The sequence below is a fragment of the Cervus canadensis genome, chromosome 7 (genome assembly GCF_019320065.1).
Source record: "Cervus canadensis isolate Bull #8, Minnesota chromosome 7, ASM1932006v1, whole genome shotgun sequence".
Taxonomy (NCBI): domain Eukaryota; kingdom Metazoa; phylum Chordata; class Mammalia; order Artiodactyla; family Cervidae; genus Cervus; species Cervus canadensis.
In genome coordinates, this window is record NC_057392.1 from 59575722 (window position 1) to 59601398 (window position 25677).

A 25677-nucleotide genomic window follows, 5' to 3' on the forward strand; every position below is an offset into this window, starting at 1 on the left:
ATTTAAAAAGACACATGTTCCCCAATGTTCATTGCAGCACTATTTACGATAGCTAAGACATGAAAGCAAACTAGATGTCCATTGACAGATGAGTGGACAAAGAAATTTTGGTACATATACACAATGGAATATTACTCAGCTTTAAAAAGGAATGCATTTGACACAGTTCTAATAAGGTAGATGAACCTAGAGCCTATTATACAGAGTGAAGTAAGTCAGAAAGAGAAAAACAAATATCATATGTTAATGCATATATGTGGAATCTAGAGAGATGGTACTGATGAACATATCTGCAGGGAAGCAATAGAGACACAGACATAGAGAACAGACTTGTGGACTCAGGTGGGAAAGGAGAGGTTGGGATGAACTAAGAGTAGCACTGAAATATATGCATTATCATATGTAACATTAGAGAGCCAGTGCAAATTTGCCGTAGACTCAGGGAGCTCAAACCTGGTGCTCTGTGACAAGCTAGATGGGTGGGATGGGGTGAGATGTGGGAGGGAGGTTCAAGAGGCAGGGGACATACGTATATCTATGCCTGATTCATGATATATGGCAGAAACCAATATGATATTATAAAGCAGTTATCCTCCAATTAAAATAAATAAAATTCAAAAACTGTTTTGTATTCAATCTGATTAATTTCCTTTCTGAATTACTTTTATAACATTGCTATAGTGTTTTATACCATTTTACAACTTTACACTCATCAAACCACTAATATGAAATCTAGTTTCAGAATTTAGTAATATTTCATAATTGCTTATATCATTATTGCAAAGATTTATTGAAATTGTTGAATGAGAAAAGGACCAAATTCCTGTGGGAAACAAATGGATATTATCAAATAAAAATTGTCCAAATTTTAGGAAATGGTTGGGAAATTGTTAACTGAACATCTTTTCTTAGAAGAATTTCTCTCCTAAAGTTTTACAAAGCTTTTCATATCCAGACCACAAACCTGCATATAATTCTATATGATTTATGATATTGGAGACAAAATACCAGTAGGAAATTCTTATCAAGTACAAAGCTATTACTCTGGGACAAATGAAGTAATTAAAAACTACAATTACTTAATGTTTGAGAATCCTTGAGGGAATTATCACTGCTGTGCTAAGACCTGTATTTGTTAGTCAAAAAGGCAGACGCACCACCTACTATTTACTATAGCAGTTTAACTCTTCTCATAATACTTGAGACCTCCCCTAATCATGGATGTAATCTTTGAAATATTGCTCTAGTCAAGTGTTTTAATCAGATTGGATAGCCTGTAGTACCCAGGAAGATTTTGCCCCAGAGACCAAGCTCTATTTAGGACAGCGTTTACTTTGAGTTTTATTTGCTCTGAGATCTCATGTGGTACAAATGAAAAAGCACTGGGGTGGGACTCAGAAAACTTAGTGTTAGTTGCTAAATTGTATCCAACTCCTTGCAACCCCATGGACTGTAGCCCTCCAGGCTCCTCTGTCCATGGGATTTTCCAGGCAAGAATATTGGAGTGGTTTGCCATTTCCTTCTCCAGGGGATCCTCCTGACCCAGGGATCAAACCCAGGTCTCCCACATTGCAGGTGGATTCTTTACTGCCTGAGCCGCCAGGAAAGCCATTTGGAAAACTTAACTTCTCATCTAAGTTGAGCCACTTGCTATCAGCATGACCTCAACTTTCCTCCTCCTTGCAATAAGCTTGGTAATACCAATACGTAAAGTTGTCGTGGAAATGAAATCAAATACTGCACACAGAATGGCTCTACAAAGTAATAAGTGCTTTAACAATAGCTACCATTTGTTGAGTACTCTGAATGTACTGGGCATTTGTTGAGAGGGTTCTATACATCTCATTTAATCTCACAGAACTCATAGGAGTTGACTGCAGTTTTGAGCCTACTTAACAGATGAGAAACTGAAGTGAAGGAAGGTTAAGTAACTGACCTCAGACCAAATAACCAAATACCTTTGTTTGTAACTAACAAAGCCAAGAACTGAACCTGAGCAACAGTCTTCCCAATTCCTAAGCAATCGCGTCTCCCTGTATGAATATTTTTTAGCCTCCTGATTTATTCTATAAGGAAGTAAGGGGATCAGGCACTTTTGTATGCTGCTGGTTAGTGCCCATGTTTTCTCTAAAGAATTTTGGACTGAAGAGCAAATTTAGGTCAGTAGTGTGTTTCAGTGCTGGAAGGCATGTAATGTTCTGTGATGCTCAAAGTACAGTCACAGAAGCAAGAAGTGAAGGCTTCAGGAGCACAGGTATCAGCTCAGCATCCACCAAGAGAACACAGAAATCAACAAGGAAGTGGTCATGTGGTCATCTCTGCCAGAGCAGTCCAGGCTCTGTGGCAAGCACAGCTGCTGTGGACTGGGTTCTGCTGATGGAGAGGGTGAAGCTGGCAAACTGACTCTACAGGCTTGGGTATTCTCTCTACCTGGGATATTGGCAAATGTGTGCCCACCTCTCATGGCCTTTGATACAATGAGAATATAGTTCACACAGCACTTGGAATCCCTCTTGATCTCTAGCTATGAGACAGTGGTGTAGCTTTTCGTGTCTTGGAAGTCTTGTGCTGCAGGTTGAAGGTGATGTCCGAGGCAGGGATTGCCCAGACCACTTAGTTTGTGTTCAAACTTCCACTGCCATATTTTCCTTCTGGGATGTTTCTATCTTTTAGTTATTTCTTAGGTTTATTTGCAGGGTTGGCATCATGATGACTGTAAAGTTGGTGCTAGTGGTAAAGAACATGCTTGCCAATGCAGAAGACATAGAAGACATGGGTTCGATCCCTGGGTCAGAAAGATCCCCTGGAGTAGGACATGGCAACCTACTCCAGTATTCTTGCCTGGAGAATAACATGGGGGACAGAGGATCCTGGTGGGCTACAGTCCATAGGATTGCAAGGAGTTGGACATGGCAGAAGTGACTTAGCATGCACGCACGGGGAGAGAGAAAGGAGGGGCCATCAGCCACCAGCACATTTTTGTCCAGTTTATTACTCACTGCAGAACCATTTGGGGGAGATATTAATCTGGGTATCCCAGATAAAGAGAAGAGGAGAAAGGATAAAGAGAAAATCCAACTCCTGTTCATGAATTTAGTTATTTATTGGCCGGAGTCCTAGAGCTTCTCTCATGGTACTCCATTCATATTTGTGTTGTTTATAACCCTCTGTTTACCTCCTTGTCACACACTCACTCCAACATAAGGTTATTTGTTGTGCATCCCCAGTTCCTTACACAATGAAAATACTCGGGCCTATTGAGTGAATGAATAAACTGTATCAATATATCCTTTTATTGAAAAATGCTAACTGGTTAACTTGTTCTAACTTTTTCTCACCCAGAAAGAAGATCTTCAAATATATTTTAAATACCATAAGAACCTGCCCCGAGCCAGGGCAATCTGGCAAGAATGTCAAGACTGCACCTACTTTGGGGTAACACTGCATTTCTAAAGTCTCCCACAAACTCTTTTCCCAGGACAATGTTCATAGGCATCCAATTTTTAAAGATATCTAAAAGTATGAACTAGGAAGAGGAATTTGGCATTGGGATTTATGTTTATTAAAGTCTTTCCTATTTTGAAATTACACACTGGGAGTTTCAATGCTGCCCTGAGTCTCTATACAACCTGTAAGGAACAGTTGTAGACTGGTGAGAAAATGGAGTTCTCTTCTAGAATAGGTTTTTTTAAAAACTTATTTATTTATTTTTATTTTTTCCATTTATTTTTATTCATTGGAGGCTAATTACTTTACAATATTGTATTGGTTTTTGCCATACATTGACATAAATCAGCCATGGATTTACATGTGTTTCCCATCCCGATCCCCCCTCCCGCCTCCCTCTCCATCCCATCCCTCTGGGTCTTCCCAGTGCACCAACCCTGAGCACCTGTCTCATGCATCCAACCTGGGTTGGTGATCTGTTTCACTCTTGATAGTATAGCTGCTTCAATGCTATTCTCTCTGAACATTCCACCCTCGCCTTCTCCCACATAGTCTAAAAGTCTGTTCTGTACATCTGTGTCTCTTTTTCTATTTTGCATATAGGGTTATTGTTACCATCTTTTTAAATTCCATATATATGCATTAGTATACTCTATTGGTCTTTATCTTTCTGGCTTACTTCACTCTGATTAATGGACTCCAGTTTCATCCATCTCATTAGAACTGATTCAAATGAATTCTTTTTAATGGCTGAGTAATATTCCATGGTGTATATGTACCACAGCTTCCTTATAGGATAGGTTTTTTGTTGTTGTTGTTTGTTTGTTTTAGGATAGGTTTTAAAAATGGAATTAAGTCACACTTAGGGGATCCCTGGAATGATGTCAATAAGCCTATCATGTACCCTTAAATAGATTCCCACACCCCAAGCCCCAACCTGAAGACAGGCTGCCTCCTTTTCAGAAGGCTGCCCCATTGTCTCCCTCCTTGTGGACTTACTTTCTAAAAGAAATAAATAGGCATATATGTATACATATAACGGACTGACTTCACTGTATAGCAGAAACTAATACAACATTGTAAAGCAATTATACTCCAATAAAAAATCCTAAAACAAACAAAAACAATAAAGTGAGTTCTTGAGAAAACAATACAACATAAAAGAACAAGCAACAAAAAAAAGAAATAAACACCCTGGCTTCCCTACTTGCCTTTAAAAATACTAGCCCAGCCTGTCCCCTTTCCTCTGTCGTATTTAAATGCTCCTGCTTCTGTTCTCTGTGTGTGTGTGTTGTTTTGTTTCATGCTGTTTCTGTTTGGCTTTTCAAGGTATGCCAGCGTCAACTGGGTCACAATCTCCCTCTTTTTACGTGTCTGAGAGAACCAAGTCAGAGACTTGTAAAGTACCAGATGCTGTTGAAGGTAAGTTGATAAGACAGTACTTCCTATGCTGGGAGAATATATGTAGGTGTGATGGTGCACTTTACCTTACACACATAGAATTCTAACTTCAACTTCCAAGGGTGAAGCTAGGTCTATACTTCAGGCTTTTTCTGTCCCCAGGTCTCAATCAGCTTCCTCAATGAGGAGTAAGACCAAGGAATCATAGGGACATGGAAGCCTAGCTAGTCCAATGTGTAGCCAGCAGAGATCTCTAAGGAGAGCCCAACTTATTGTAGCAGGGGTCCTGGGGAGGAAAGCGGGGGAGGACAAGGCCACCACATGCTGGCAGCTTAGAGAGTGGGGAGGCAGGCCGGCCACTACTCTTGATAAGATGTTTACAGGTAAGATACCATCTGCTCCATTTTACAGCTGGGACAGGGAGCTTCAGGAAAGAATTGTGATATTGCCTGAAGTTACTGTTAATATGTTACATGTATTTAAACAGAGGGGAGAAGGCAACACTGGATTCTTCTCTCCTTCAGCAGCATCTACCTCTGCTTTTAGACTGAGGCTTTTTCTCAAGAGCAGCATAACAGGAAGAATTTTGTTCTGTGGAACCCCTTAGTGGTTCTTTCTTGCTCTGAGACCAGCACACCTGCAGGAGAACACTCCTAGGACCCCTCCTCCACACACACACACACATACTCACACAGAGGTCAGGAGCTCTGTCAAGGCTGCTTTGCCACATGTAAGCTGGGGGAAAGGCCTGGGCCACTCTTCCAAGGTCTGTTTTTAATTAACCTTTATAAGCAGGTCTTGCCCAGTGGCTACTCTGTTAATTTGAAAGCAAGCTGTTTACTGAATACCTTCCCACGTGTATTTCTTACTTAATCCCCACAGTCATATGTGCCCAAAGGCTCTGGATTGTGAAGAAACAGAGGCTCAGGGCAGTCAAGCTATCACCAGTGTTCTGCCCTCAGGACAAGTTCCCCTCAGCTTGGCATCAGTAGGCCCAGCCTCGGCTACACCGACTCTGCTGCCACCAGTGTAGGGGACCTCTAAGGCCTTGGTTTCCTCGTCTGTAAAGTGAGGACACTCACCCTCCCACAGAGGTTCAGTGAGGAGCCAGTGAGTGACACAGTCGCAGTCAAGAGCTAGCTCAGGGCTGACCCCCAGGAAGCTTCCATCATGTAATCTGCAGCTGTTGTTTCATACCCAAAGTCATCATACCAGCCTGGGAGTGAGGAAGGTGACCCTCCGATTCCCTCCATGAGTGGCATCTATGAGCATGCTTGATAAAGCATTCACTTAGGGCCTTGTGCTCCTCTGACAGCCCCATCTTCACTGTCATCCTAACTTTAGAAGTCCTACCTACTGCTGGGCTCAGTGAGGAGGGAGCAGGACCTATGTAGGGGTCTTCACCTCCTGGGCCTGGTGCACCCAATACTGAAGAGCTCAAGCTTTCCCATAGAAGCAATGTTGATGCAATAGCTAAGTCTGTACCTTCCATGGAGGATTGTAGGACATAGTGATTAGAAACACTGACTCAGGAATTAGACATCCTGGGTGTGGTCTGTCTCTGATGCTTCCAGGCTACGGTGAAACCAGGCAAATTGCTTAACCTCTCTGTACCTCAGGTCCCTCACCTATAGTATGAAGGTAGTAATTGTACTTTTCCTAGTATGCTTTTTGGGAACATTAAGTGAGGTAATGCATGTTAAAAATACTTAGAAGGTTTGTTAGCTTCATTTCGCTGAGGAAACAAGAGACAAGATCACTATAAAATATTCCTTGGGAGTCTGTGCAAAAACCGTGGGAGGCTACTCAAGACAGACCAGGTTATGCCATAGCTAAGCTTCTTCCTGCCTGGAAGAACAAGTGTAAACCATTGGCATGCCCATGAAGACAGGAAGAACTTTGGAGTGTTCTCTACTCTGAGGGACCGAGCTCATGCTTCAGTGCCTGCCTGCTAAGTTGCTTCAGTCATGTCTGACTCTTTGAGTATAGCCCGCCAGCCTCCTCTGTCCATGGAATTCTTAAGACAAGAATACTGGAGTGGGTTGCCATGCCCTCCTCCAGGGGATCTTCCCAACCCAGGGATTGAACCCACGTCAGGAGTATTCTTTACCACTAGTGTCACCTGGGAAACCCCGCTGCAGTGCTTACCATCAGCTTATTTGGGAGAGTATGGATATTGGACCAACTGCCTCATGCCCTAGGAAGGTTCATGGGATCCTGGTGTGGGAAAGCTTTCTAAGTATAAAACAAAAAGGAAAAGGAATGATAGATTATACCATTAAAAACAGACACATGAAAAAATGGGAAAAATATTGTATTAGCAAGATATGTGACAAATGGTCACATGTTTAATAATAAGCCTGTAGAAATTAACAATAAAAAATAAAAAACAAGTATCTGTGAAATGCTTAATACCTTTTTCTGAGATGTTATGAAATTAAAAGTCATGACAGAGTACATAATGTACGTAATGTCTATGTCATAGCAAGTTGACTAGATAATACTAATACATTATTTATCAGCACACATTAGGCATGTGTGTTCAGTCATGTCCAACTCTGCGAACACGTGGACTATAGCCAGCCAGGCTCCTCTGTCCATGGAATTTTCCAGACAAGGATACTGGAGTGGGTTGCCATTTCCTTCTCCAGGGAATCTTCCTGACCCAGGGATCAAACCCACATCTCTTATACCTCCTTCATTGGCAGGCAGATTCTTTACCAGCTGAGCCACCAGGGAAGCCCAGCATACATTAAAGATAAATGCACTAAGGAACAATAGAACTCACTTTCATAGGGCTCATGATTTTTTGTTTGTTTGTTTTTGCTATTACTTAATTTTTTTAATTGAAATATAATCATTTTACAATGTTGTGTTCATTTCTGCTGTACGATGAAGTGAATCCGCTATACCTACACATATGTCCCCTCCCTCTTGGGCCTTCCTCCACCCCCACCCCACCCCCATCCCACCCATCTAGGTCATCACAGAGCCCTGAGCTGAGCTTCCTGTGCTTTATGGCAGGTTCCCACTAGCTATCTATTTTACACGTGGTAGTTTATATATGTCAAAGAACAAAACTGGATCATTTGTAGAGATGTGGATGGACCTAGAGTCTCTACAGAGTGAAGAAAGTCAGAAAGAAAAAAACAAATATTGTATATTAACACATATGCAAAATCTAGAAGATTAGTAGAGATGAGCTCATTATTTCTGTCAAACAGGGTAAGTGATGTATGGAAACTATCAAATTTAATGTAGAGAATTTTCCTTGCTTGGATTTTGTTTTAATAAAATATGGTTTGCAAAATGGTACATTATTTGTTTACAGTAAGTTTAGCTTATTACAAGAAAGATGATCTAGAATAAGTGGTCATGCTGGTTTCCTATGTAATCCAACTCATGTCTTAAATAGACCACTGTGTAAAAAAAAATTAATAGGTGAAGGGTATAAACTTTTACTTAGGAGATGAATATGGAATTGAGAAAGTAGCATTGACATACATACACTATCCTGTGTGAAACAGATAGCTAGTGGGAAGCTGCTATATATTAATAACACAGGGAGCCCAGACTGGCACTCTGTGACCACCTGGAGGGGTGGGATCAGGGGGAGGGGAGGGAGGGGATGGAGGGCTAATATAATATACTATAATATATGGCCACAGAGCACCAGTCTGGGCTACCTGTGTTTTTAATATATAGCAGCTTCCCTCTACCTATCTGTTTTACACAGGATAATGTCAATGCTACTTTCTCAGTTCCTTATTCATCTCATAAGTAAAAGTTTGTACCCTTTACCAATTATATATATATATATATATACACACACACACATATAATGATATTATTGTATTTAATTAATTATATAGTTAAATATATATAATTATGGCTGATTCACATTGTACAGCAGAAACTAACACAGTTTTCCTCCAATTAAAAAATAAATGAAAGGATGAATAAGGTCTGAAATTCTAATGTAAAATGTAGCGACTATAGTTGATAAGACTGTATTGTATAATTGAAATGTGACAAGAGTGTAGGATTTAAATGTTCATACTGAAAAAAGAAATGAAATGATAGATGTGTTATTCAACTAGGCAGGGGAATACTTTCACAGTATATACATGTATCAAATCACTACAAGACACGCTGTACCCTGGAGAAGGAAATGGCAACCCACTTCCGTATTCATGCCTGGAGAGTCCCATGGACAGAGGAGCCTGGCGGGCTATAGTCCATAGCATCACAAAGAGTCGGACACAACTAAAGCAACTTAGGACATAAATTCCTGTCTAAGGATGTTTTCTGCTTCCTTAATTTTAGTCATTCAAAGCATCTTACCACCTTAGCTTCTCTGTTGGCTGTGAGTTGCTTCCTCCCTCTGACGGTCACAAAGCACTAGCCTGAAGTGTTTTTTTTTTTCCTTCCTTTTCAGAGTTTGTTATTTCTATCTCCTTCATGTCATGAAAAGTCCCTGTCTTATTCATGGTTAAGTGATGGACATTGTTACTCTCAAAATTTTCATTAAAACTGTGTATAAATCTCTTAAAAAAAAAGACACTGTAAATATTATATGTCAATTATACCTCAATAAAGCTGAAATTAAAAGCAAAATAAATAATAGAAAAATGAACAAAGGAACTAGGCAGCTTACAAAAGAATAAAAGCTAATAACAAACTTTTTTTTGAGAGTTCTACCTCACTAGTTATTTGAGAAATTCAAATTCAAAACAGCAGTAAGGTGGGATTGCTCTGTTGATTTGGCTGGCAAAACTTTTTGATTAAATAGTAATACTCCAAGTAGGCTACGGGATGGTGAAAAAAATGTTCATATATGACTGATGGGGACATAATCCTTCTCTAACGAACTTGGAAACATGTATCACAACTCTTAACATTAACAATTCAACTTTTAGGTATTTATCCTTAAGAAAAATGTATAAAGATTGTTATCATTGTAGTAAAAAATTATTTAACATAAATATTTAACAGGAGAGGGGAATTAATCAATTATGATTTAGCTATAGCATGCAATCCTTTCTGCTTGTGCTCAGTCGCTCAATCGTGTCCGACTCTTTGTGACTCTAAGAACTGTAGCCTACCAGGCTCCTCTGTCCATGAAAATGCCAGGCAGGATTACTGGAACAGGTTGCCATTTCCTACTCCAGGGGATCTTCCCAACCAGGGGTCAAACCTGAGTCTCTTGCATCTCTTGCATTGGCAGGTGGGTTCTTTACCACTAGGCGCCACCTGAGAAGCCCATAGTATGCAATACTCTGCCACAATTTAAAAACATGTTTAAAAAAAATATTGTTGTGGGGAAATGTTCATAATAAGTTGCTGGAAAAAAGCAGGCTACAAAATAGTGTGTCCAATGTGATTCTATGTTTGTGGAAAGAACTTTGTGCTGAATATTCCATTTGCTTTTTCCCTCATACTAGTGACAAACAGACAAATTTATATACATCCTCAGTTTAGCATTGGCTGGAGATTGTTTGCACAACAGATTAAGTTGCCATTTGAGTTTTTGATTTTCAATAAGACTTTTGGGTTAATGCAGGGGCTGCTGGATTTTGAGTCTCCTGAGGATTTGGAGATGGACCCAAGTGATCTAGAAGGAGGTTCGGCTAAGGTACTGGAAATTAAATATTATTTTATTTACTAACTGCTAATGAAGTGAATGTTAGTCGCTCAGTCATGTCTGTTTGCGACCCCCATGGACTATAACCTTCCAGGCTCCTCTGTCCATAGAATTCTCCAGGCAAGAATACCGGAGTGGGTTGCATTCCCTCCCCCAGGGCATCTTCCCGAACTGGGGATCGAACCCTGGTCTCCCACAATGTAGGCAGATTCTTTATGGTCTGAGCTACCAGGGAAGTTAATGGTGTTTGTCTATACATGGAAGGACTTATGGTGATTTTGTATTCTTAGTGTATGATTTTTATTGTGTAAATTTTCTAAAATAATATTCATCCCGTAATTCATAGTCAGGAGAAAACAAAAAAAACTAAAGACAATTTCAAAGTGGGGATTTGTAATAGCAAAAATGGTAATATACTTTCTTCCTTCCACATAAAAATGTTTCACAGTAATACAAAAGTAAGTGAAAGTGTGAAATGCACACATAAAAGCCTGGAAGTAAATACAATAAAATTCCATGTACTGGCTATTGTAAATAGTGTTGTAATAAACACTGGGGTGCATGTGTCCTTTTCAATTATGGTTTTTTTAATGGTATATGCCCAGTAGTGGGATTGTTGGGTCATATGGTAGTTTTATTCCTAATTTTTAAAGGAATCTCCATACTGTTCTCCATAGTGGATGTATCAATTTGGATTCTTGCCAAGATGGGTGGGATGGGGTGTGAGGGAGGTTCAACAGGGAGGGGACATATGTATAGCTATGGCTGATTCATGTTGATGTATGGCAGAAACCATCACAATACTGCAAAGTAATTATCCTCCAATTAAAAATAAAATTAAAAAAAAAAATCCTACAGTTGTTTTCCCGCATGGTAGGATTATGAATGATTTATATTTACTTCTTTGTACTCCTTAGTAAATCTGTATACATTATGCCTTATTCCCTCCCAAATGTGTATGTGTGTGTGTGAATTCTAAGACAACCAAGTTTCTCTTGGAAGATGTGATGGGAAGAAACTTGTGGCTTGGAAGTGTTTTTTTGTGTTTGTTTTTTTTTCCCTAGTATGAAATTCTGATATAAAAAGAAAAACATAAGGCATGTGTCTCAAGGAGTGGTCGTTTCCATGCCCTCCCTGGTCAAAAGGTGTTGTGGGGATGGCTTAAGACTAAAAGAAGCTCAAGGGATAGGTAATACTTTTATAGCCGGGAGCAAGTGGAGCTAGCCTGGGTTACAGGGGTTTAATAATGTAGGTAAGAATGTAAAGAGCTTTAATAACATTTGTAAGAGTCCTACATCACACAAAACTTGCCCCCCATCATGCTTGTGGGAGGAGGGTTAGTGGGAAGGAGAGAGACTAGGAGCCATTGAGTCTCTGAAAGTAAGTTGAGTTTCAGGTGTTTAGTAAAGAAGGAGATGCCTGGTGTAAGGACTTTTAATCCTTTGTTAATGACGTGGTAAACTCAGGTGAGAGTCTGTTGGTTTTCACCAGGACCTGGAGTGTATTTACCATGAGTAAGAAAGTAAGAATCCATGGCATATTGTTCAGTGGAGGCAGCATGCTCCACTCCATTCATCAGCCCTGTCATTCATATCTCTGGTTCAAAGATGCTAATCTTCAGTGTTTAAGCAGAGATTAAAAAAACACACAAGCCTTTGCTTATGTCTTACAGGAGAGGACAAGAAGAAGCGGGCTTTATGTTGTGGAAACTGTTGTGTTTTTTAAAAATGGACAAAACCTAAGGCTTTCTATTTGTATTTACCAGAAAACAGATAAATATGCTATCTAGGTAGCAGGGGAATAAAATACAGAAATCCTAAGCGAAAGACTTTCAAACTGAAACAACTATCCCTAACATGTCCTAAGTGTCACAATAGTAATCATTGGAATATTTGTTGGTCTCTTAAATTAGCTTTTTCCCCTTAATTTTGGGTCTTCATGCTGTTTGGGAGGTACAGATCACATTGGCTTACCTCTTTGGCATCTTTAATGGTGACAGAACATGGGGAGATTCAGTGTGGCAAATGCCGCCATTGTGGTGTTTACACGTAAAATCATTAGTAAACCTCCACATGGCAGCCTATTCTTTGCTTGTATAGTTTACAGATATCCTCCTCTGAAATGGTTTTAAGTATGATTTTATCTGTAAGAAAAGACTATCACATTAAATACGGGAATATGATACTCAACCTGTACTTTTCAATAGGCCCTGAGGGGTAGGGGAGTAAAAGGGAGAGCAGCCTTTTTAAAGGGCTACAGTTTTCATGCTTTACAAAAGCTCAGGATATCTCTTAAATATCCAGAATATGATGTCGATGCTTTTATGAACTTCATTCTTCATTAGTATAGTGTGCAGAAAATGTAGTCAGTGATTTTGCTTGTGTGTGTGTGTGTGTGATATACTTAAACCAGCAAATATCCTTAGCCACCTTTGGGAGCAAGGAAACAGGTTGACATACCTATCTTCTCAGTCACTTCCTGCTGGCTGGATCCATGGCTCCTTATCTCTGTCCTGTTTTCTTTCTTCACTTGGTAGATGGTTTACCTTTTGATTTCCAACAAGGCATTTGGTTTCCACAGAATGAGCCAAAGAGGACCAAGGATTCAGCCTTCTTAGCTGACCTACAACAGGCTTTGGCCATGATGGAGGATTTGATCAAGTCCTGTGAATTGGCCATGGACCTGGCAGCAGTCACTGGATGTCCGGTATGTTCTTTAGCAAGTGTTGGGACATTTTAACCAAAGGCAGACACAGTCCTACAAATGTAGGAGGTACTGTGACAAAGTTAGAGAACTGATCTGTGGGGAAGGAATTTGACTCTGGGCAAAGTGATCTAAATCGGTCAGCACACGTGTGCTATGGGATTCCAAGCAGCACCTCTGCATTTTTAGGAATCTTGGGTTGTGGTTCTTGGGGTCCCGAATGTTGAAACTGACCCACATTCTAGAAAAAGCAGGAACTCAGGGATCAGAGCATATTGGGCAGGAGAAAGTGCAAAGAAGTTATTTATTTTCTCACTCATGGCACCATTAAAATATGAAGAGATTTTCCTTCTTTAGCTTTATTTTCTCTGTGAAAATTACTTTGAAAATGGATCCTGAGTGAATGTCTAACCCCATTTTACATCACAGATCCAAGAAGAGGTCCAATGAGCATGTATTGTATATTCCTTAATCCATGTGCTTAAAGAAAAATACCAAAAGAGGGAGTGCTGGGGACTGGGTCATCTCAACTCTGGCATTAGAGTTAATCCCAAGCAGGCCAGACCCAGGCATTCCAGGCAAACTATCCACTAAGACTGTATGATCTCACTGGGGCTGGGACATAATTAATATACAGCTGGCTTTTGCTGTGAAGTACTCTAGATTTTGACTCAGATGTATTTGCTGTCATTGTCATAACAAATTACCACAAGCTTGGCAGCTTAGAATAGCACAAGTTTATTATCTTATCTCACCAGGCTAAAATCAAGGTGTCTGCCTTCCTTTCTGGAGGTTTTTGGAGAGGATATTTCACTTCCTTTTCCAGTTTAAAAGGGCTGCCCACATTCCTCCACTCATGGTATCTTTCTACATCTTTAATACCAGCAAGAGTGGGTTGAGTTCTTCTTGCTTCACATCACTCAGACCATCTCTTCTATTTCTCTCCCCTACTGGAGTATAATTGTTTCACAATGTGTGTTAGTTTCTGCTGTATAGCAAAGTGAAATTAGCTATATGTATACATGTTGTTTAGTTGCTAAGTCATGTCTGACTCTTTTGCAACCTAATGGACTGTAGCCCACCAGGCTCCTCTGTTAATGGGATTTCCCAGGTAAGAATACTGGAGTGGGTTGCCATTTCCTTTTCCATGGGATCTTCTTGACCCAGGGATCGAACCGGTGTCTCCTGCTTGGCAGAAGGATTGTTTACCACTGAACCACCTAGGAAGCCCATACATATACATATACCCTCTTTGTGGTGTTTCCTTCCTTTTTAGGTGACCACAGGGCATTGAGTAGAGTTCCCTGAGCTATACAGTAGGTTCTCATTAGTTGCCTATTTTATACATAGTATCAGCAGTGTATATGTGTCAATCACAAACTCCCAATTCCTCCCACCCCCGCCCTTTCCCCTTGCTGTCCATACATTTATTCTCTATTTCTGTGTCTCTGTCTGCTTTGCAAATAAGATCATCTATACTTCTTCCACTTTATAAGGACTCTTGTGATTACATTGGGCCTAACCGGTTAATCCATGATAACCTCCATATCTCAAATTCAGCCAATTAACAATCTTAATTCATTTGTCATGTAACTTAACATATTCTCAGTCTCCAGGGATTAAAAGGACACAGGCATCTTTGGGAGGCTGTTATTCTGCTTCTCACATGGGGATCAAGCATTCAAAGAATTATATTTCAGATACTTTCCTTCTCTTTTCTTCCTTTTCATTTTTACCTGAATTTAAAATTCTATTTATTGAGGTCTGGATAGATGAAATGACCCTTTTATTTCTTTCCTTGTCAGAAATCAAACCAAGCAAAAAAATTCCTTAATTTTTTATTTCCCTCCCTCCTGGATTTTCTCTGGCCAGCATCTCAGAAACAGCTACACTGGGTTTGCTGAGATCTGGGCAACAATGCTGTTACTGTCCCCTGGGACTCCAAAACACTCTATGCTTACTACTGATGCATGATTTAAGAGGGTATTCATGAACCATGCAGCGTGGGGCAGAGAGGATTGTTTTCTTGATAACTGTTTCCTTCTTCGGCTAAGGAAAGCCAAGAAAGCAACTTGTTTAATCATTCAGAACATCTTTCTGTTCTTTTTATCTTTGAACACATGTCAGCTAACTGTATTACATATCCATTTTCCTGAATCAAAAGAATATCCTGAAACCTGTACTCAGGGCAGGAAACTCCCAGCTATTATTCTGAGTGTAAGTAACATACAAAGAGGAAGTTATGAGAAAAGAATGATTAAAATGTGAGTAAATAGCAATCTACTCTGATTTCACTCCAAACTGGTTTGCAAATAAGATAAATGAGTTTATAGAATTTTAGAGATTTTTTTAACACCAGTGCAAAGAACTTTTCTTCCCCATGTGTCCTCAGAACATACACTCTATGGTTTCTTTCTCACTAAGACTTCAACTTCCTTTACATCTAGTATATTAAGTAATGTATCTTGACAGTCTTATATAATCCTATTGAGTTATGGAAGAGCAGACATTGGATTTTTCAGCTTTCTGATTCAGAAACAGGTCCATGAAAAGAAGAGTTAACTCACCCCAATCATGTGGTCATTAGCTAGGACTATTTCTTTGATCTCTGCTCCCTATCCAGGGTGCCAACCTCTCAACATATTCTTCATCTGATTCTGTTTAGAGTTTACTAACAACTCAACTACTATTAACTCAGATCTAGTGATTTTGAGATTCTTTGCATCAGCTTCATAGAACTTTATTACAAGATACTTACAGTCACGTGCTGTAGGGAGAGAGAAATTCAGACCTTAACTTCTTAGTTTCTCTACTTGACATCCAATATTAATTTGGTTTTGTGAAGGAAAGAAATGGAAGTTTGTGGGTGAGTTCATAATTAAAACAACTAAAAATATGCCCTTCTGATATTTACATTTTTTCCCTTTTGTGTACACTCAGTTTTGGGTTTAATTTAATCACAGAAGCTTAAAAAAGTTTTTAAGAAAGTTTGTTTTGTGGAACACTGAGATGTCATTTACTTCTTTCTCCTTACAAAAAAAATTTTCCCCCTATTTAATCCAATGCATAAAATATAGATGTATTTTGAGTTCTTTTAAATTGTTACTTGCCAGGAACAAGTTCCAAAGTTGAATAGTAATGGTTGAATGAAATATTTTTATTTTCTGGAACAAATTTATGTTATTCAACAAAGGAATTATTTTTATTACAAATTTACTGTGGGATAGGGCCAGGTATTTTATTTTCTATTTTAGCTCCCACTTTCCTTGCCATAGTGTTGGCTGCAGAAATAAGGGTGAGTAAATAATCTTGGTGACTCAGCAGAATTGCCTTGGGCTTCTCACAACACCTATGTTAAAGGGTGATTGTGAGGAGTAAATGAGGATTAATTAATGTCAGATGGTCTCCTCCATATGAAAAACAATGGCCTAAAAAATCTAGTAAATGCTGCCATTTTCATGTGTGAACATTTTGTAAGTAAGACCTCTGATGTAAGAATTTCAAATGTGACTACATTAAATCATAAGGCACCCAGCACTATGCCTGGGTGGTGGTAGATGCTGAATATAGAACCCAGTGCTGACTTATTTGGGTTCTTAATCAGGCTGGAAAGGAAGGAACCCCTTTGCTTCTGGCAATTGTAATCATAGGCCCCTGTGTCCCACAGCTTCTGCTTTTCATTTCTGGATCAAGCTTTGTGTTAATTCATTTATCCAGATGTTTCCTGCCTCTTTGCGTAAAAATACATAGTTCTGTCCCTTTAGTTGTTGTTGCCAGGAGTGAAAACCTGAGCCCTGAAAAGAGGTCTCTTCCCTACATTCACACTCTCAGCCAAATTCTTCATTTGGTTGATATGCACTGTGCTGTGCTGTGACACATTGCTTCAGTCATGTCCAACTCTTTGCAACCCCATGGACTGTAGCCCATCAGACTCCTTTGTCCATGGGATTATCCAGGCAAGAATACTGGAGTGGATTGCCATGTCCTCCTCCAGGGGATCTTCCTGACCCAGAAATCAAACCCATGTCTCTTATATCACCTGCATTGGCAGGCAGATTCTTTACCCCTAGCACCGCCTGGGAAGCCCCTTGGTTGATATAGTCACATTTTGAATTCTTACATCAGAGCTCTTACCTAGAAAATGTCCACATATGAAAATGGTTCAGTTCAGTTCAGTCACTCAGTTGTGTCTGACCCTTTGTGACCCCATGGATTGCAGCACGCCAGACTTCCCTGTCCATCGCTGACTGCCAAAGCTTGCTCAAACTCACATCTGTTGAGTCAGTGATGCCATCCAACCATCTCATCCTCTGTCGTCCCCTTCTCCTCCTGCCTTCAATCTTTCCCAGCATCAGGGTCTTTTCAAATGAGTCAGTTCTTTGCATCAGGTGGCCAAAGTATTGGAGTTTCAACTTCAGCATCAGTCCTTCCAATGAATATTCAGGACTGATTTCCCTTAGTATTGACTGGTTTGATCTCCTTGCAGTCCAAGGGACTCCCAAGGGTCTTCTCCAACACCACAGTTCAAAAGCATCATTTCTTCGGTGCTCAGCTTTCTTTATAGTTCAACTCTCACATCCATACATGACTACTGGAAAAACCATAGCTTTGACTAGATGGACATTTATCAGCAAAGTAATGCCTCTGCTTTTTAATATGCCATCTAAGTTTGTTATGGTTTTCTTCCAAGGAGCAAGTGTCTTTTAATTTCATGGCTGCAGTCACCATCTGCAGTGATTTTGGAGCCCCCCAAAATAAAATTTCTCATTGTTTCCATTGTTTCCCCATCTACTTGCCATGAAGTGATGGGACCAGCTATCATGATCTTAGTTTTCTGAGTGTTGAGTTTTAAGCCAACTTTTTCACTTTCCTCTTCACTTTCATTAAGAGGCTCTTTAGTTCTTCTTCACTTTCTGCCATAAAGGTGGTGTCATCTGTGTATCTCAGGTTATTGATATTTCTCCCGGCAATCTTGATTTCATTTTGTGCTTTATCCAGCCTGGCATTTCGCATGATATACTCTGCATATAATAAAATGGTAGCATTTACTGGATTATTTTGCCATCATTTTCCATATGGAGGAGACATCTGACATTTCATTAGCTTATTTGTTTGGGGGAGCCCCTGTTTTGTATCCCTGAGCTCACACCCATCAAATTCATCAACACACCAAAGTGAGGGTCACACCATTACATCACTAGTAGAAAAATGGGTTGGGGCTATATTTATTTCCTAAAGCTGTCATAGCAAAACACCACAAATTGGGTGGCTGAAAAAACACAAAAATTTTTTCTTTTACAGTTCTGCAGGCAAGAATGCCAAAATCAAGGTGTTGGCAGGCCCATGCTCCCTCTGAAGATTCTAGGAAAGAATTGTTCCTTGCTGGTCTTCTGACTTTGTTAACTTAGAGCTGCATCATTCCAGTTTCTGCTTGTCATCCTGTCTTCTCTTGTGTGTGTCTCTGTTTTCTTTTCTTATAAGGACATCAGTCACTGGATAAGGGCCCACCCTTATCCAGTATGACCTTGTTTTAGCTAATGACATCTGCAAAGAGCATATTTCCAAATAAAGTCACATTCTGAGATCCTGGGTGGACATGAGTTTTGGGGGAAGTACTGTTCAAGGCAGTTCAAGGTCTTCACTGAATTGGCTTCCTCACAGTGCTGAGCATTTAGTTTTGTGTCCCTCCAGGCCCTCACTAACTGTCAATAAATGATTCAATACTTTTGGGCACAAGTATCTACAAGAAGTTGTGCATGTGGTCTCTGGTCTTGGGACCAACTCTTGTCTGATTGGAAAGAAAGGATACATAAGGTTGAAAAGATGCAACAGGTCATCCTTGGTCATTGCTTGGTCATTCAGAGCAATCCCCCTACCCTCTTCCCTTTGGAAGTGGGGGACCTCCACACAGGCATGCATCCATGATGGTAATATATGGACACCTGTCCTTCATCAGTGCTATACAGAGCATATGCCCTCGGCCACCACAGTATGGGCCTCAAGCATTGAGATGTCTGACCCCATTGCTAGTGTGGTCCTGAGGAAGTTGATGCAAGATGACCTGAGTGATATGCAACCCATATCTTCCAAGTCATCCCAAAAAACACAGCAATTTCCTCTAGTAACTCCAGTAATGACAGGCTAATGGGAAAAGGCAACCATATGGCCTCAAGAAGAGTCAGAACAACGACAGGAAAGGGGTCATGGATGTGGGAACTCAACAATTCCAGGGCACAGAGCAACTCTAGGGCTTTGGCCTGGGAAATCAGCTGGGGTTCTCACCTGTGTGCTTTACCTATACATGCCGGGTATGTTCTCTCTTCTTACCACCCACTGACTGGTTTCCCCCCATCAGTCTCTTTTCCTCTTCCTCATAGTTTCTGGTGACTTACTTTCTCCATACCTCTTCTTCCTTATCATTTATTCCAGCTCCAGCCCTCTCATAACATATCTCACAGTTACAATTACTGCTGCTTACTGCTTCCCCCTCAGATCTCCTCAGTTCTCACAGGGATCAGACTGACCATGAGGCACATCTTTTTTACACTGGGCCTCTGTGGTAAGGGGCTGGCCCGTCTCTGGATTCACATCCTTTGTTCAATCACAGCCATGACTGTGGGAGGGACGAGAAGTGTAGAGGTTGTAAAGGACAAAAACATTGCTGCCAAGGGTGGCCTCTTCAGCCTCTACAGCCCATGTCTTGGCAGACACCTTAGTTAATATCACCCACCCTCTGCAGGTCATCAGAGAGTATAACCTGGGTTTTTTCCTGCTTCCCCATTCTTCTGGTCTCTTTTAGAATTGCTTTTAAAAGCTGTGATGGTAAAAGGAATCCAGACTGGAAAAGAAGTAAAACTCTCATTGTTTGCAGATGACATGATCCTCTACAGAGAAAACCCTAAAGATGCCACCAAAAAATTACTAGAGCTAATCAATAAATATAGTAAAGTTGCAGGATATAAAGTTAATACACAGAAATCCCTTGCATTCCTATATACTAGCAATTGAAAAACAGAAAGAGATATTAAGGAAACAATCCCATTCACCATTGCAACAAAAAGAATAAAATACTTAGGTATAAATTTACTTAAAGAAACAAAAGACTTATGTATAGAAAACTACAAAACACTGATGAAAGAAATCAAATATGACACAAATAGAGGGAGAAATATACCATGTCCATGGATTAGAAGAATCAATATAGTGAAAATGCGTATACTACCCAAAGGAATCTATAGATTCAACACAATCCCTATCAAGCTACCAATGGTATTTTTCATAGAACTAGAACAAACAGTCTCATGATTTGTATGGAAATACAAAAAAATCTTGAATAGCCAAAGCAATCTTGAGAAATAATAATGAAACTAGAGGAATCAACCTGTCTGACTTCAGACTATACTACATAGTTACAGTCATCAAGACAGTATGGTACTGGCACAGAGACAGAAATATAGATCAATGGAACAAAATAGAAAATCCAGAGTTAAATCCATGCACCTATGGACACCTTATCTTTGACAAAGATGGCAAAAATATACAATGGAGAAAAGACAATCTCTTTAACAAATGGTGCTGGAAAAACTGGTCAACCACATGTAAAAAAAAAAAAAATGAAACTAGAACACTTTCTAACACCATAAACAAAAACAAACTCAAAATGGATTAAATATCTAAATGTAAGACCAGAAACTATAAAACTTTTAGAGGAAAACATAGGCAGAACACTCTCTGACATAAATCACAGCAAGATCCCTTATGACCCACCTCCCAGGGTAATGGAAATAGAAACAAAAATAAACAAATGAGACCTAATTAAACTTAAAATCTTTTGCACAACGAAGGAAACTATAAGCAAAGTGAAAAAACAGCCTTCAGAATGGGAGAAAATAATAGCAAATGAAACAATCGACAAAGAATTAAACTTCAAAATATACAAGCAGTTCATGCAACTCAATGCCAGAAAAAATGAACAACCCAGTCAAAAAGTGGGCAAAAGAACTAAACAGATATTTCTCCAAAGGAGACATAAAAATGGCTAATAAACACATGAAAATATGCTCAACATCACTCATTATTAGAGAAATGCAAATCAAAACCACAAAGACGGATCATCTCATGCCGGTCAGAATGGCTGTCATCAAAAAGTCTACAAACAATAAATGCTGGAGAGGGTGTGGAGAAGTGGGAACCTTCTTACACTCTTGGTGGGAATGCATACTGGTGCAGCCACTATGGAGAATAGTGTGGAATTCCTTTAAAAAAAAAACTGGGACTAAAACTGCAATCATTTCAGTCCAGTTCAGTTCAGTCACTCAGTCGTGTCCGACTCTTTGCGACCCCATGAATCGCAGCACACCAGGCCTCCCTGTCCATCACCAACTCCTGGAGTTTACTCAAATTCATGTCCATCAAGTTGGTGATGCAGAACTGCAATATAACCCAGCAATTCCACTGCTGGGCATACACCCTGAGGAAAACAGAATTGAAAGAGACACATGTACCCCAATGTTCATTGTAGCACTGTTTACAATAGCTAGGACATGGAAGCAACCTAGATGTCCATCAGCAGACGAATGGATAAGGAAGTTGTGGTACATATGCGCAATGGAATATTACTCAGCTATAAAAAGGAACCCATTTGAGTCAGTTCTAATGAGGAGGATGAAACTGGAGCCTATTACACAGAGTGAAGTAAGTCAGAAAGAAAAACACAAATGCTGTATATTAACATATATATATGGAATTTAGGGCTTCCTGGTGGTGCTAGTGGTAAAGAACCTGCCTGCCAATATAGGAGAAACAGGAGATGTGAGTTCAATCCCTGGGTTGCAAAAATCTCCTGGAAAAGGGCATGGCAACCCACTCCAGTATACTTTCCTGGAAAATCCCATGGACAGAGGAGGCTGAATGGCTACATTCCATAGGGTTGGAAAGAGTTGAACATGACTGAAGCAATTTAGCACTCATGCATGAACTCCACTGAGTGCTCAACTTCTGCAATGATATTGTCATTCAGAGAAGCATATCACTATCCCCTATGGAATTTAGAAGGATGGTAATGACGATCCGATTGTGAAAAGTTCTGACAAAACATGGTCCACTGGAGAAGGGAACGGCAAACCACTTCAGTATTCTTGCCTTGAGAACCTCATGAACAGTATGAAAAGGCAAAAAGATAGGACACTAATAGATGAACTCCCCAGGTTGGTAGGTATGTTACTGGAGATCAGTGGAGAAATAACTCCAGAAAAAAATGAAGAGACAGAGCCAAAGCAAAACAACACCCAGTTTTGGATGTGACTGGTGATGGAAGTCAAGTCCGATGCTGTAATAGGACTGCATAGGAACCTGGACTGTTAGGTCCATGAATCAAGGCAAATTGGAAGTGGTCAAACACGAGATGGCAAGAGTGAACATTGACATTTTAGGAATCAGCTAACTAAAATGTACTGGAATGGGTGAATTTAACTCAGATGACTGTTATATCTACTACTATGGGCAAGAATCCCTTAGAAGAAATGGAGTAGCCATCATAGTCAACAAAAGAGTCTGAAATGCAGTGCTTGGATGCAACCCCAAAAATGACAGAATGATCTCTGTTCGTTTCCAAGGCAAACCCCACAAAATCACAGTAATCCAAGTCTATGCCCTGACCAGTAATGCTGAAGAAGCTGAAGTTGAATGGTTCTATGAAGAACTACAAGACCTTTTAGAACTAACACCCAAAACAGATGTCCTTTTCATTATAGGGGACTGGAATGCAAAAGTAGGAAGTCAGGAAATACCTGGAGTAACAGGCAAATTTGGCCTTGGAATACAGAATAAAGCAGGGCAAAGGCTAACAAAGTTTTGCCAAGAGAACACATTGGTCATAGCAAGCACCCTCTTCCAACAACACAAGAGAAGACCTTACAAATGGACATCACCAGATGGTCAATACTGAAATCAGATTGCTTATATTCTTTGCAGCCAAAGATGGAGAAGCTCTATACAGTCAGCTGAAAAAAAAAAAAAAAAAAAAGACCGGGAATTGACTGTGGCTCAGATCATGAACTCCTTATTGCCAAATTAAGACTTAAATTGAAGAAAGTAGGGAACACCACTAGCCCATTCAGGTATGACCTAAATCAAATCCCTTATGACTGTAGAGTGGAAGTGAGAAATAGATTCAAGGTATTATATCTGATAGACAGAGTGCCTGAAGAACTATGGACGGAGATTCATGACATTGTATAGGAGGCAGTGATGAAGACCATCCCCAAGAAAAAGAAATGCAAAAAGGCCAAATGGTTGTCTGAGGAGGTCTTACAAATACCTATGAAAGGAAGAGAAGTGAAAGGCAAAAGAGAAAAGGAAAGATATACCTATTTGAATGCAGAATTCCAAAGAATAGCAAGGGGAGATAAGAGAGCCTTCCTCAGCGATCAATGCAAAGATACAGAGGAAAACAATAGAATGGGGAAGACTAGAGATCTCTTCAAGAAAATCAGAGATACCAAGGGAACATTTCATGCAAAGATGGGCACAATAAAGGACAGAAATTATATGGACCTCACAGAAGCAGGAGATATTAAAAAGAAGTGGCAAGAATACACAAAAGAACTATACAAAAAAAAATCTTCATGACCCAGATAGTCATGATGGTGTGATCACTCACCTAGAGCCAGACATCCTGGAATGTGAAGTCAAGCGGTCCTTAGGAAGAATCACTACAAACAAAGCTAGTGGAGGTGATGGAATTCCAGTTGAGCTATTTCAAATCCTAAAAGATGATGCTGTGAAAGTGCTTCACTCAATATGCCAGCAAACTTGGAAAACTCAGCAGTGGCCCCAGGACTGGAAAAGGTCAGTTTTCATTCCAATCCCTAAGAAAGGCAATGCCAAAGAATGCTCGAACTACCGCACAATTGCACTCATCTCACAGGCTAGCAAAGTAATGCTCCAAATTCTCCAAGCCAGGCTTCAACAGTATGTGAATCGTGAACTTCCAGATGTTCAAGCTGGATTTAGAAAAGGCAGAGGAACTAGAGATCAAATTGCCAACATCCGCTGGATCATCGAAAAAGCAAGAGAATTTCAGAATAACATCTATTCTGCTTTATTGACTATGCCAAAGCCTTGGACTGTGTGGATCACAACAAACTGTGGAAAATTCTGAAAGAGATGGAAATACCAGACTACCTGACCTGTCTCCTGAGAAATCTGTATGCAGGTCAAGAAGCAACAGTTAGAACTGGACATTGAACAATAGGTTGGTTCCAAACTGGGAAAAGAGTATGTCAAGGCTGTATATTGTCAAACTGCTTATTTAACTTATATGCAGAGTACATCATGAGAAATGCTGGACTGGATGAAGCACAAGCTGGAATCAAGGTTGCTGGGAGAAATATCAGTAACCTCAGATATGCAGGTGACACTACCCTTATGGCAGAAAGCGAAGAGCAACTGAAGAGTCTTTTTTTTTTTTTTTTTTTTCTGAAGAGTCTCTTGATGAAAGTGAAAGAGGAGAGTGAAAAGCTGGCTTAAAACTCAACATTCAAAAAACGAAGATCATGACATCTGGTCCCATCACTTCATGGCAAATAGATGGGGAAACAATGGAAACAGTGACAGACTATTTTTCTGGGCTCCAAAATCACTGCAGATGGTGACTGCAGCCATGAAATTGAAAGCTGCTTGCTCCTTGAAAGAAAAGCTATCTCAAACCTAGGCAGCATATTAGAAAGCAGAGACATTACTTTGCTGACAAAGGTCCATCTAGTCAAAGCTATGGTTTTTCCAGTTGTCATGTATGGATATGAGAGTTGGACTGTAAAGAAAGCTGAGGAGAGTGCTGAAGAATTGTTGCTTTTGAACTGTGGTGTTGGAGAAGACTTCTGAGAGTCCCTTGGACTGCACAGAGATCAAACCATTCAATCCTAAAGGAAATCAGCCCTTACTATTCATTGGAAGGACTGATGCTGAAACTGAAGCTCCAATCCTTTGGCCACCTGATGCGAAGAACTGACTCGTTGGAAAAGACCCTGATGCTGGGAAAGATTGAAGGCAGGAGGAGAAGGGGATGACAGAGGATGAGATGGTTGGATGGCCGACTCAATGGACATGAGTTTGAGTAAACTCCAGGAGTTGGCAATGGACAGGGAGGCCTGGCGTGCTGCAGTCCATGGGGTCGCAAGTTATCGGACACAACTGAGCGACTGTACTGAACTGAACAATGATCCTATATGCAAGGCAGCAAAAGAGACACAGATGTAAAACACATACTTGAATTCCGTGGGAGAAGGTGAGGGTGGGATAATTTGAGAGAATAACATTGAAACATGTATATTACCATATGTAAAACAGGCGATCAGTGCAAGTTTGAAGCATGAAGCAGGGCACCCAAAGCTGGTACTCTGAGGCAACCCAGAGGAATGGGGTGGGGAGGTAGGTGGGAGTGGGTTTTAAGATGGGGGGACACATATTTACCCATAGCTGAT

General features: G+C 40.2%; 1 protein-coding gene across 6 annotated transcripts in view; it reads left to right on the plus strand.

Moving 5' to 3' along the window:
- Window positions 1–25677, plus strand: part of MCF2L2 (MCF.2 cell line derived transforming sequence-like 2) — a 264579-nt gene that overhangs the window by 207339 nt on the left and 31563 nt on the right. For all 6 annotated transcript variants that reach the window (XR_006270375.1, XM_043473614.1, XM_043473613.1 and 3 more), the window contains 4 exons: window positions 3343–3435; window positions 4777–4869; window positions 10412–10483; window positions 13073–13198. Coding sequence is in view for 5 of the 6 variants with exons in the window: in XM_043473614.1 (XP_043329549.1) it covers window positions 3343–3435; window positions 4777–4869; window positions 10412–10483; window positions 13073–13198 (384 nt within the window). In the remaining variant the exon portion in view is untranslated. The remainder of the gene's footprint in view (window positions 1–3342; window positions 3436–4776; window positions 4870–10411; window positions 10484–13072; window positions 13199–25677) is intronic.